This window comes from Sinocyclocheilus grahami, unplaced genomic scaffold (assembly GCF_001515645.1).
Source record: "Sinocyclocheilus grahami isolate Dianchi unplaced genomic scaffold, SAMN03320097.WGS_v1.1 scaffold7.1, whole genome shotgun sequence".
In the NCBI taxonomy this organism is placed as follows: Eukaryota; Metazoa; Chordata; class Actinopteri; order Cypriniformes; family Cyprinidae; genus Sinocyclocheilus; species Sinocyclocheilus grahami.
Window position 1 is genome coordinate 395,280 of NW_015505186.1, and position 13,318 is coordinate 408,597.

Below are 13,318 nucleotides of genomic sequence, written 5' to 3' on the forward strand. Positions count from 1 at the left end.
ATGAAAGATTATTCTTTCTCTGCTTTCAAGACTTTTATGTAAAATTATTTTTTTATGTTTTGCAGAGCCACATATGCTTTGAAAAAATTATTTATGACCTCAATTACAAAGGTTACACTGTATATCCTCCATCCAGTAGACAGAACAGGTAGAGAGAAGGTAGACAGATCATTTAACCATGGTCAGACAGCATTGGCTAGCTTGTGTACTGTCTCTGGGAAACATGATTACATGTGATTTTATCAGAGTGCCCTCAGGTACAGCAAACACTTCCTGAACCTTGGTAATTTCACAGTAATAGGTTATACACTGAAACTCATACACAGATCCACATATTGACTGAGAGACCATTCTCTTCCATGAGAGAATGAACAGATTGCAGTATTTTGTTTCTATATTTCAGCACCATCACTACAAAAAATTATTTAATGACTGTCCCTCAGTGCTAGCTGACTTAAAATCAAAAACCGTTTACTCTCAGAACACATTGCAGTTTTTAGCTGGCATTTTGAAACAGAGAACAATAGGCTTTGAAAAGGTTTTTCAGAACTGACATTTTCATTTGTGTGTGTGTTTGTGTGGTTCTGTTAGTGTGGCTTTCTGGTAAACAGGATTGAGGCCACTAGTGGGGACATACTGACATCACCAGTGTGCGTATACTAAACTCAACAGACAGCCAGACAGCCAATGACGGCCCAAGAACACCTGAGGTTACTCTGTACACACACACACACACACACACTTACACACTTTACCTAGCTATCGAAATATCAAGCTAATTAAAATTTAACTGCAAATCACTCTTTTTCTTAAATCGGTATTTGTTGTCCAATACAAATATTGTTTTCAGAGAATGCACTTTGAATTAAGTACATTTTTCTTAGCGCACTAGCAAATTTTAAGCATATATTCTTAGACTTGGGGAACAATATGGACAAAAACAAGAAGAAGTAAGCCTCATTTATGAAATATGAATAATATTTACCTTTGGGGACATCCTCAAAGGTACATTTTGACAGAATTAACTAACATTTGGTTATAGGCAGCTTAATAAACCCACACACATTATTACAAACAGGATAGGCTACAATGAATTTCTCATCACTGAGAATTTTTAATAAAACCTTTTTGGTGCGTCAACAAGCTACAATATTAATGAAATCTGCTTTCTCTATAAATCGAATGTCCCTCAGATAAACCTGGTGCCATCAAAAATCTAATGTTTGAGTGTGGTGAGAGAATGCAGTCTGCAGCTAACTGGCCATTAATCATTTAGCTGGATAACCAGAGCTCTATGAATGAGTATTTGACTCTAATATTGTGTGTCTCGCTGATTTATGACTAACCTCTGCTCTCCTCCATCTCATTTTTTCTAATGAAGCCCAAACATCTGAACAACTTCCACAAAGAATGGATCTTCTGCTATTGTTTTATTGTTCTGACAGATTGTGCCACGTTCATGCAAATTCGGTTGTGTTACTAATTTAAAGGGCAACATTCAGAGAGAAGTATTTTTTCCAGAACATGATTTATAATATTTATAATCACATTCTGGCTGTTTTGTCATGGACTGTACGAAACTAATTAGTTTAACCTTCTGAGAAGTAATTTTAGGGTCACACAAGGTTATCTCTCCTCCCCTCGGGAGTATTATTAATATTCCATGACTATTAACTTCAGTGCATAACTCGAATTGGACATGAATTATACATCAAATCGTGTAGCTTGTTGAGGAGATGTGTCTTATTACGTTTCTAAGCAATCAGGCTTACAATTTTCACCTGGCGGGTGAGAAAAATGAATTGCACAGACTTTGAAGTAAGAACCTGAATCATAGACCAGAAAATCATAAAGACAACCACATGTCTTTTCAACCGCTCAGAGCACCCTAGCAATCTCATAGCAACACACTAACAATCAGTCAGAACACCTTAGCAACCACATAGAATACCCCTGCTTTGTTTTGCACGAGTGAGCATAACATTTTCTTCAGAAAGTACAAAAATATAAGTTATTTTTGTTGTCATTTTTTGACTTTGTGTTTTTCAGAACACCCCTTTGGGTTGTTTGGGAGTATATCTTTTTTTAATGGGCTGTGAGGTGGACTTTTGCCAGTGTTTAGCCACTGCTTGGCCCAGATTCCAGATACCCTGTGGCTTAGTTTCTCTGGCTGAGCTTCTAATGGCAGATTCTCAAGAGGATGCACAGTCTCTGGATTCAAACATACATGACCATCATCACTCTTAAAGTGTTGTCACATTTAAAGTTGCTCTGCAAAATTTTGCATGCCAGTCATTTCAATAGGAATTTCAATTTCGTTCACACTTTATTTTAAGGTCCAGTTCTTGCTATTAACAAACCATTGACTACAACTTTTGCCCCAATAAACTCCTAGTTGTTAAGTTTAAGTATTGGGGAGGATTAAGGCCCGTTCACACCAAGGACGATAACTATAAAATAACGATAAAGATATAGTTCTAAAAATCGTTCTCAATATTAAAGAATAGCAGAGTCACACCACAACTATAACGATAAAGACAAAGAGAAACGACATCGTTGGAATCACTTTCAAAATGATTTTTCTCCAACTGATAAACGATAAAAAATTGACAGCCAATCAGGATCCATTCTGCTGTAACGAGCTCAAGAATTTAAAGTGGCAGACGAGCATGCGCTTAGAATAAACAGACGATATCGTTTGCTGGTGTGGACGCAAATATCGTTATCTTTATAGTTATCGTTCTTGGTGTGAACGGGGCTTTAGGGATGTTGAATATGGTCATGCAGAATAAGTGCTTTATAAGTACTAATAAACTGCCAATATGTTGATAATAGCCATGCAACTAGTTAATAGTGAGAACTGGTCCCTATACTAAAGTGGTACCAAAATCTCAATAGGTATCTGTGCAATAGAGAGTTTCCTGTGAGGACAAAATAGTTCATCACGCAGATTTCACTTATATTCAAGTTGGCCATGTGAATTCGCAACACTGACCAACAGAAAGCAGCTTGGTTTAAAAATGGCTGTATCAAAAATTGCGTACTCTGAGTAGGTACTTCTTTTGAGTAAGGAATTTGTGACTGCTAAAAATGTGCGTTCTGTATAGTATTAATAAGTAACTTGAGTAATTTGTTTCTTTTCACAGTTTTTCACCTACTTTATAGTTGGGAAGTGTGCGATTTCGGATACAGTCCATGACTTCTCTTTGAGCAGTGCTTCATACATCTCTACACTACTGAAAATTGACCTTTTGCACACAAAATTTCACTAATCTGACCACATCTTTAGACTCATCATTACAATCTTCGCTCACCATTGTCTTCCTATCTCAGCGCTGCAGTCTGTAGATACAGTAGCATTATTTAGCTAAAAGCTTGTGCATACGTGTGCGCTGACACATTACAGATGATGCTGGCTTAATTTACAGTCTCTACTTCCCTGGAAATGTCACACTGCTAGTTCTGTAACTCACACATTGTGATTGTACCTTCTGGCGCAGTGATGCTCTTTGTGCAGCTGTTGTGTTTTGAATGCACCCATTTTAACATGCATGTTTGATAATATAAGTGCTACAGTTTCTTATTTTTGTCTCTGGACGTGTGGTAATCCGTCATCCCAAACAGCCTGTAATCTTCCTTGAATTTCTGAGCTTGAATTGCAGGTCTGGGACAGGCAGAGGTAGAAAGCTTTTCATCTGTCTAGAAGGTTCCATGTGCAGCAGATCCCTGCTGCTTTTCTAGGGAAATTGATTATATCACCACAGAATCTCTGAACGTACGTCTTCTGTAGTTTCTTATCTTTGTCTCTGGACATGTGGTAATCCATCATCCCAAACAGCCTGTAATCTTCCTCGAATTTCTCAGCTTGAAATGCAGGTCTGAGACAGGCAGGGATTGAAAGCTTTTTATCTGTCTAGAAGGTTCCATGTGCAGTAGATTCTTGCCGCTTTTCGAGGGAAAGGTGCAATTTTTGTGAATTACAGTAGAATCTGAAAAGAGTCTCGGAGTTCAGAGGTTTAGATTTAGCACACATAAGTGAGTGAATGAATGGATGGATGGATGGATAGATAGATAGAAAAAAAGAAAGGAGATCTCTTTGAATGCAATGAGATTAAGTTGATATCAAATTTTGATTTTTGGGTCTGCTTCCTACTGAGAAAAAAGTTTAAAAAAAAATTTGCTAAGATGGTCATGTCTGTAATATAAAGTATGATATAAATGATGACTAAAAAATAAATTACTATTATTAATTAAAATCATTTTTTATATATTTTATCAAAAGTTTGGGGTCAGTGAGATATTTTTTCCTTTTTTGTGACCGCAAAGACATATGACATATATAATACCAAATAAAATCTATTTACGAAGGAATCCTTAAAAAGAGTATCACCATTTTTTACAAAAGCATCACTGTTTCTTGAGAACCTGAAAATTGTAATAAATTGTATTAAATAAATTGTAGTAATATTTCATTTAAATTGTTATAATATTTCACAATATTACTGGTTTTACTATATTTCTGATCAAATTGATTGATTGACTGATTGATAAACTTTAGTTTATATTTTTGAATGATTCATTTTTGACACTTTTTATTTTAAAATAGTTTAATACATTTTTTTTAATTATTTAATTTTGTAGCTCTGTTGTGTAACTCTATATAGTAGTAAAATACTCTGATTTATGGCTATTTTTATTTCTCCTTAGGAATTTTAGGGTAATCGTTAAAAATAAACATTCTTCATCTGAGCTATATAAGAGCAACCTCTGAGATTATTTTCCTCTGTGAGACTCTCCCTTTGCACCTGCGTAACTGTATTTTTATCCATCTGTATTTACCTTTCCGTCTGACCCCCAGTCAACGGTTAATAATAAATTGATTTCTCGATTCACATGTGTTTACTTCACAAGCCTGCCGCTTATGTACATGAATTCCCTTCATATGTTTGTGGAATCCACAAGATTTGAAGGACAGTTAAAGCTGAAATATTTGCTGGATTTGTGGCATGTTTACCTTTAAGCAAGCTAATGCGCTGCAGATTGAAAACACAAAGCCGACATCAAGAGAGAAAATCCAGCATGGCTTTTGATCTGGACTACTTTAGGGGGAGGAAGGACTGTAAGACACTCAACCCCGCCCACTCTAGAGTCCCAGCCAATGAGAGCAGGTCTGGAGGAGAGCGTGTGTGTGAGAGAGAAGGGAGAGGAGGTGGTAGAGTGGCAGTCTTTGCTTGTGTGTAGGGAACGGTCAATCTCTCACGCTGCTGCAGTCTGCGAGCATCCTCAAGAGTGAGAATCTCTTTTTATTCTCTCTTTCATTAATGCGTTCTTTCATTTATCCTTTATTCCATCCTCTCTTCCAGCCCCTCATTTTTTCTGTTTCTCTGCTGTTGCTGATTTGTTTCTGTTTAATTGAGAGTGTATTTGCAAACACGTGTGTGTGTGTGTGTGTGTGTGTGTGTGTTTTTTTTATTGTGTTTAATTTGGTTTTGTTGAGGTTATATTTACGTTATACTTTAGAAAAGTGCAATTTATGTCATAACTGCATGATATTGTTATTTCGGCATTGTGTTTTCTTCAGTGACAACTTCCTTGGTGAATAGCTCTCGATGTATACATTTTTTTGGATCTTTATTTAGAAAAGAATATCAAACATTTTTAACGATGTTCCCAAAAAACATCTCCTGAAGGTTTGTGTGCTCAGCAGATTTAGTTTTTTTTTATGTGAGTGGATTTGTTCGGGGTGAGTGCTTCCCTCACTGCAGGATTGTTTTGGGTTCTATCCTCCGTCTGAGATTTGCACCACTCTGAGACTCTTTAATCTGTTTCTCTCTCTCTGTCTTTCTGTCTTTTTCTCTGGAGAAGAAGAATCTCTTTGTTTCATTGTTTTTGTTTAGGTAGAGCTTAGTTTCCAGAGTGATTTAAATAAGGCTAACATATTTCATTGGGAGGGAATGTGCATATATTGTGAGTCAGGTCTTTTTTTTAAGCTTTTACTGCACATCACTGATTGTATCATCATTATAATTGTCCTTGATCTTCCTCTCTCAGCCTGCAGCCTAATGACAAAATTTACTTGTCATTTGACCTTTGAGTTCCTGCAAGGACAGACGGGGCTCTAAAATCAGCCTTATTCCTCAGTAGACACTTTGATGACCCTCATGCTCATTTAAAACATCAGAAGCTGGTCAAATCATCTACTTGATCAGTGGTTTATTTATTTGCATAAGATATTTTTAGACCAATGAAATGAGTTCAAATAAAATGAAAGACACTGAATAAAAAAAGCAACCAGAAAAGGAGCCAAATCAGCTGTAACATGTTGCTCAGGTGTGGTAGGTCCACTATTGGGGGCTGCTGTGCTGGTTTGGTTGGTCTAATGGTGTTCAGACTGGGCTTTGGGGCATTGCTGAGTGCTCAGGTTCAGCACACGATGTGTGTGTGTGTGTGTGTGTGTGTGTGCGCATTGGTCTCAGCAGCAGCCACAGCAGATGTAGTTCTCTGCTGAAACAGGGCTGAGGTGTGCAGCACCCTCAACAAACTGCTATGCACTAGATTACTTGCTGAAAGAGCATGAATCCTGTTTTAGGAGGGCAAATCTGTTTTTTTTATCATCCTGAAAAATACACTACAATGTTACACTACAATACACAAAAGAAAGCCAATAAAACAAATATTATTGGACTATGTTTTACAGGAAAATACTATTTTGGTCTTTGTACTTTAAAATTTGATGTTTAATTCTCTGTTATTTGCAGTTTCTTTGTAATTAATTGTGAAATTTCTGGGTGAAAATAGTTTCTACACCAATTCTTTTTTAGTGGGGTTAGTAAGGTTTTTTTAATGCTTTAAAAAGTCTGTTATGCTCATGGGAATCAAGAATATAGTAAAAATACAAATATTGTGAGACATTATTACAATTTTAAATAACTTTTATATTTTAATATATTTTAAAATGTAATTTATTCCTGTGATGGAAATGAATTTTCAGCAGCCATTATTCCATTCAGAAATCATTCTATTAAGCTGATTTGGTGTTCAAGAACCATATTATTATTATTATTATTAATTTAGAAAACATTTGGACAGTTCTGTTTTTGCAGAGGTTTTATGAATCAGATGAATAACTGTTTTATATATTTAAATAGGGCTGTCAAATCGATTAATCGTGATTAATCGCATCCAAAATAAAAGTTTTTGTTTACATAATATATGTGTGTGTACTGTGTATATTTATATGTATTTATAAATTCCTACATATCTGATCCACACCTACTGTACACACACGCATGGACTCGTCAGAGTTAAGAAATATACATATTTTGGACACGATTAATCGAATTGACAGCCCAACTTTAAAATGGAATTTATTTCTTTGATAAAAAAAGCTGTATTTTCAGAAACTGTTTATCCAGCAGATCCTTTAGAAAGCAGTAAACATTTATTTAAAATAGATTTTTTTTTAAAAACAACAACAACTTACTAACCCCAAAACTTTGAATGGAAGTAAATACACAGGCTTGATTAAAAATTCCCAAAGCAAGTAAAATGTATCTAACATTACACAGCATAAAACATATAACAAACTAAAAATAAACATTTTATCTGTATATTGTGTTTGTGATCAATATTATCCCAAGGATGAAATCAATAAAAAGATACACAAGCTACACTGCTGTGAGCAGATACAGTACCTGCATGACAAAATGAATGGGTTGCACATAATATGTCTGGCACATATGCTGCTCTAATGGATGAAACATTCAATCTCACAGATGTAATTTCACAAGCATGCATTATTCCACAACAAACACAATGTTAAGACAACAATCTGCACTTCCAGCTGTATTTTAGCAGAAAACGCTCTAAAAATCATGTGATGGTGCAAATGGCTCCATTTGGGTCACTTTGGTACAACATTATTCATAAACAAATAAACAGATCCATTACAAACCATCCTGAGTGCAAAAAGAAATGATCCACCACACTATACACAAATAAAGTGCTGTCTTCAATGTCCTCGTTAACCCTTGTTTCATTAAAGGATAAAATAAACACAAACACTGGAACACATGCCTAGGGAAAAAAGCACATGTTCCCTCTCATCGGCCAATGAAGACGTTAAGGTTGTTATGGAAACTGCAAGCTACTGTACAGTTGAGATAAATAATATTTTTTTTATGTTCGTATGCTGGCAGGTTCTCAGCTTATTACTGTGAATTCATTTCTCCATGGCATCATTATGGCAGTGATGCTTCTCAAGACACTTCCAAAAAAACAGCATGTGTTAGTGCAAGCTGCTGACAAAAACTCAAATTTACTGTCATATGACACATATTGAATAATGCTCTCTCTCCCCTCTGCAGGCATTATGTGCCCCTACGATAATAAAAATAATATATTCTTGTCTCTAAAGCATTCAGCCGATACAAACGATGAAACAGATTAATAAACTACCAGATGAAAGAACCAATCTGCAAACATTCTGTATTGCAAAAGCTGTATCTTATAGCATTATTTATATACAATTATAGCACTTATTAATATTTTTGAATGAGCTTTTATAAAAACATTTTATTTTTTGCATTTTTATAATTTTGATTAGTTTTTTATTTAGCTATATATACTTACAATGTAGCAATTTTAGTATTATTAAATTACTATTTTAATTTAGTTTTCTTTTAATTACATTTTTATTTCAGCTAGTGAGATTTTTTTTAACAGGTTCAGTTAACAATAACAACACCAGTTTAAGTCTGGCTTAGGGCAGGTTTTTGCACTGAAATACTGCATGCAAAATTGCCAAAACTCTTTAGTGAATTCGCCCCTGAGAGATTTTCTCTTGTGATTTATTGTGTGGGTCTTGCAGTAGAGCTGCAGGGCTGAATCTCTGTGTAACTGCAAGAGAAACAGTACAGGTACAGTATGTGTGTAATATACAGTGCTCAGCAGAAAAGGGTACATCCATGGGTGGACAGCATTTTTCCACTACAGCAAATGTCTGTAACATAATTTGTTAAGAGAGAGTGCTGCCTCATTTCTTGAAAAAAAATGAGTGTAGTATTTGCTAAGCAGTAAGATAAAAGCTGAAGCCATCAGCATGGCAAAAGGGGAAAAAAGCAATACATCTACAACACGCAAACTAGAAGAAAGTGTCAGAGTGCTGGCAAAGGTGCAGATAATGCGGTGCTTTTAATTGTTACAGAGAAATGTGGTGTTTAAAATCCCCCTGAGAGTAAAGTGGAGTGGAATCTGTATGTGTAGATCAGCGGCCTCATAGCGATAAGAGCCTGGGCTTGTGAAATAACAGGACCCGAGCTGACATTTGCAAGAATGAATTACATACATTACAGCAACTGAAGATTTTATGTGATTATACATTTTTACAATTTGTGAAGAAAATGTGAGAGGTGCTTGTTAGTGCCAAGTTGCTGTTGGGGGTGGGGGGGTTTGCTGGCCAAAGTCAAAAGAGCCCACCTTCAAGGTGGATATCTGGAAAATTAAACTAAAAACACAAACATAATATCAATATTCACGGGATTATAAGAAAATAAGTGAATCTCTAGCTCGCTCACTGTCACAGTCCCTAGACACATCAAAGCCAACTTCTCGCTAAATATATCAAACCAGACATCTGTGCAATTTATATTCTGAAATTTACATTTGCGCTGGACTTTCCTGCATAATAAGTAGGATAAAGAGATGTATATTTCCTTCTCCGATCACACAGAGGAAGGGTGTTGTTATGGTTACATGTAAATGCTACTGCAGAAAAAGAGAGACTCCCGAGAACGCTTCGAGGAGATAAATAAGCAGTGCACACACACAAAACACAGATGCATGCTTCCGCGTTAAGAAATTGTGATGCCGATTCATTGTGACAGAAACACAATGAATCAGCATCACAATTTCTTAACGCGGAAGCATGCATCTGTGTTTTGTGTGTGTGCACTGCTTATTTATCTCCTCGAAGCGTTCTCGGGAGTCTCTCTTTTTCTGCAGTAGCATTTACATGTAACCATAACAACACCCTTCCTCTGTGTGATCGGAGAAGGAAATATACATCTCTTTATCCTACTTATTATGCAGGAAAGTCCAGCGCAAATGTAAATTTCAGAATATAAATTGCACAGATGTCTGGTTTGATATATTTAGCGAGAAGTTGGCTTTGATGTGTCTAGGGACTGTGACAGTGAGCGAGCTAGAGATTCACTTATTTTCTTATAATCCCGTGAATATTGATATTATGTTTGTGTTTTTAGTTTAATTTTCCAGATATCCACCTTGAAGGTGGGCTCTTTTGACTTTGGCCAGCAAACCCCCCCACCCCCAACAGCAACTTGGCACTAACAAGCACCTCTCACATTTTCTTCACAAATTGTAAAAATGTATAATCACATAAAATCTTCAGTTGCTGTAATGTATGTAATTCATTCTTGCAAATGTCAGCTCGGGTCCTGTTATTTCACAAGCCCAGGCTCTTATCGCTATGAGGCCGCTGATCTACACATACAGATTCCACTCCACTTTACTCTCAGGGGGCTTTTAAACGCCACATTTCTCTGTAACAAGTAAAAGCACCACATTATCTGCACCTTTGCCAGCACTCTGACACTTTCTTCTAGTTTGCGTGTTGTAGATGTATTGCTTTTTTCCCCTTTTGCCATGCTGATGGCTTCAGCTTTTATCTTACTGCTTAGCAAATACTACACTCATTTTTTTTCAAGAAATGAGGCAGCACTCTCTCTTAACAAATTATGTTACAGACATTTGCTGTAGTGGAAAAATGCTGTCCACCCATGGATGTACCCTTTTCTGCTGAGCACTGTATATTACACACATACTGTACCTGTACTGTTTCTCTTGCAGTTACACAGAGATTCAGCCCTGCAGCTCTACTGCAAGACCCACACAATAAATCACAAGAGAAAATCTCTCAGGGGTGAATTCACTAAAGAGTTTTGGCAATTTTGCATGCAGTATTTCAGTGCAAAAACCTGCCCTAAGCCAGACTTAAACTGGTGTTGTTATTGTTAACTGAACCTGTTAAAAAAAATCTCACTAGCTGAAATAAAAATGTAATAAAAAAAAAACTAAATTAAAATAGTAATTTAATAATACTAAAATTGCTACATTGTAAGTATATATAGCTAAATAAAAAACTAATCAAAATTATAAAAATGCAAAAAATAAAATGTTTATATAAAAGCTCATTCAAAAATATTAATAAGTGCTATAATTGTATATAAATAATGCTATAAGATACAGCTTTTGCAATACAGAATGTTTGCAGATTGGTTCTTTCATCTGGTAGTTTATTAATCTGTTTCATCGTTTGTATCGGCTGAATGCTTTAGAGACAAGAATATATTATTTTTATTATCGTAGGGGCACATAATGCCTGCAGAGGGGAGAGAGAGCATTATTCAATATGTGTCATATGACAGTAAATTTGAGTTTTTGTCAGCAGCTTGCACTAACACATGCTGTTTTTTTGGAAGTGTCTTGAGAAGCATCACTGCCATAATGATGCCATGGAGAAATGAATTCACAGTAATAAGCTGAGAACCTGCCAGCATACGAACATAAAAAAAATATTATTTATCTCAACTGTACAGTAGCTTGCAGTTTCCATAACAACCTTAACGTCTTCATTGGCCGATGAGAGGGAACATGTGCTTTTTTCCCTAGGCATGTGTTCCAGTGTTTGTGTTTATTTTATCCTTTAATGAAACAAGGGTTAACGAGGACATTGAAGACAGCACTTTATTTGTGTATAGTGTGGTGGATCATTTCTTTTTGCACTCAGGATGGTTTGTAATGGATCTGTTTATTTGTTTATGAATAATGTTGTACCAAAGTGACCCAAATGGAGCCATTTGCACCATCACATGATTTTTAGAGCGTTTTCTGCTAAAATACAGCTGGAAGTGCAGATTGTTGTCTTAACATTGTGTTTGTTGTGGAATAATGCATGCTTGTGAAATTACATCTGTGAGATTGAATGTTTCATCCATTAGAGCAGCATATGTGCCAGACATATTATGTGCGACCCATTCATTTTGTCATGCAGGTACTGTATCTGCTCACAGCAGTGTAGCTTGTGTATCTTTTTATTGATTTCATCCTTGGGATAATATTGATCACAAACACAATATACAGATAAAATGTTTATTTTTAGTTTGTTATATGTTTTATGCTGTGTAATGTTAGATACATTTTACTTGCTTTGGGAATTTTTAATCAAGCCTGTGTATTTACTTCCATTCAAAGTTTTGGGGTTAGTAAGTTGTTGTTGTTTTAAAAAAAAATCTATTTTAAATAAATGTTTACTGCTTTCTAAAGGATCTGCTGGATAAACAGTTTCTGAAAATACAGCTTTTTTATCAAAGAAATAAATTCCATTTTAAAGTTGGGCTGTCAAATCGATTAATCGTGTCCAAAATATGTATATTTCTTAACTCTGACGAGTCCATGCGTGTGTGTACAGTAGGTGTGGATCAGATATGTAGGAATTTATAAATACATATAAATATACACAGTACACACACATATATTATGTAAACAAAAACTTTTATTTTGGATGCGATTAATCATGATTAATCGATTTGACAGCCCTATTTAAATATATAAAACAGTTATTTAAAACCATAATGTATTTCAGTATTATATATCGATTGTTGATTGAATCCATGTTACTTTTTTTTACTGTAATTTTGATCAAATAAATGCGGCCTTGGTGAGCATAAGAGACTTACGAAAGAGACTTTCAAAAACATTAATAAATCTTATCGACCCAAACTTTTGGTAGTGTATGTAATCTTAACTTTTCATGAATAATTTTAATCACAGTCACAATACTTACCTTTTTATATCCACACAAAAATATAATATATTTTAAGATATATACAGGTGCATCTCAATAAGTTAGAATGTCGTGGAAAAGTTTATTTATTTCAGTAATTCAACTTAAATTGTGAAACTCGTGTATTAAATAAATTCAATGCACACAGACTGAAGTAGTTTAAGTCTTTGGTTCTTTTAATTGTGATGATTTTGGCTCACATTTAACAAAAACCCACCAATTCACTATCTCAACAAATTAGAATATGGTGACATGCCAATCAGCTAATCAACTCAAAACACCTGCAAAGGTTTCCTGAGCCTTCAAAATGGTCTCTCAGTTTGGTTCACTAAGCTACACAATCATGGGGAAGACTGCTGATCAGACAGTTGTCCAGAAGACAATCATTGACACCCTTCACAAGGAGCCACAAACATTCATTGCCAAAGAAGCTGGCTGTTCACAGAGTGCTAT

At 35.4% G+C, this 13,318-nt stretch overlaps 1 protein-coding gene across 1 annotated transcript in view; it reads left to right on the forward strand.

Annotated features, from left to right (window-relative positions):
* LOC107589373 (disks large homolog 2-like) overlaps nucleotides 1-13,318 on the forward strand; it is a 62,825-nt gene that overhangs the window by 31,542 nt on the left and 17,965 nt on the right. Inside the window, exon 10 of the mRNA XM_016277786.1 lies at nucleotides 5,148-5,289. Within this exon, the coding sequence (XP_016133272.1) occupies nucleotides 5,148-5,289 (142 nt within the window). The remainder of the gene's footprint in view (nucleotides 1-5,147; nucleotides 5,290-13,318) is intronic.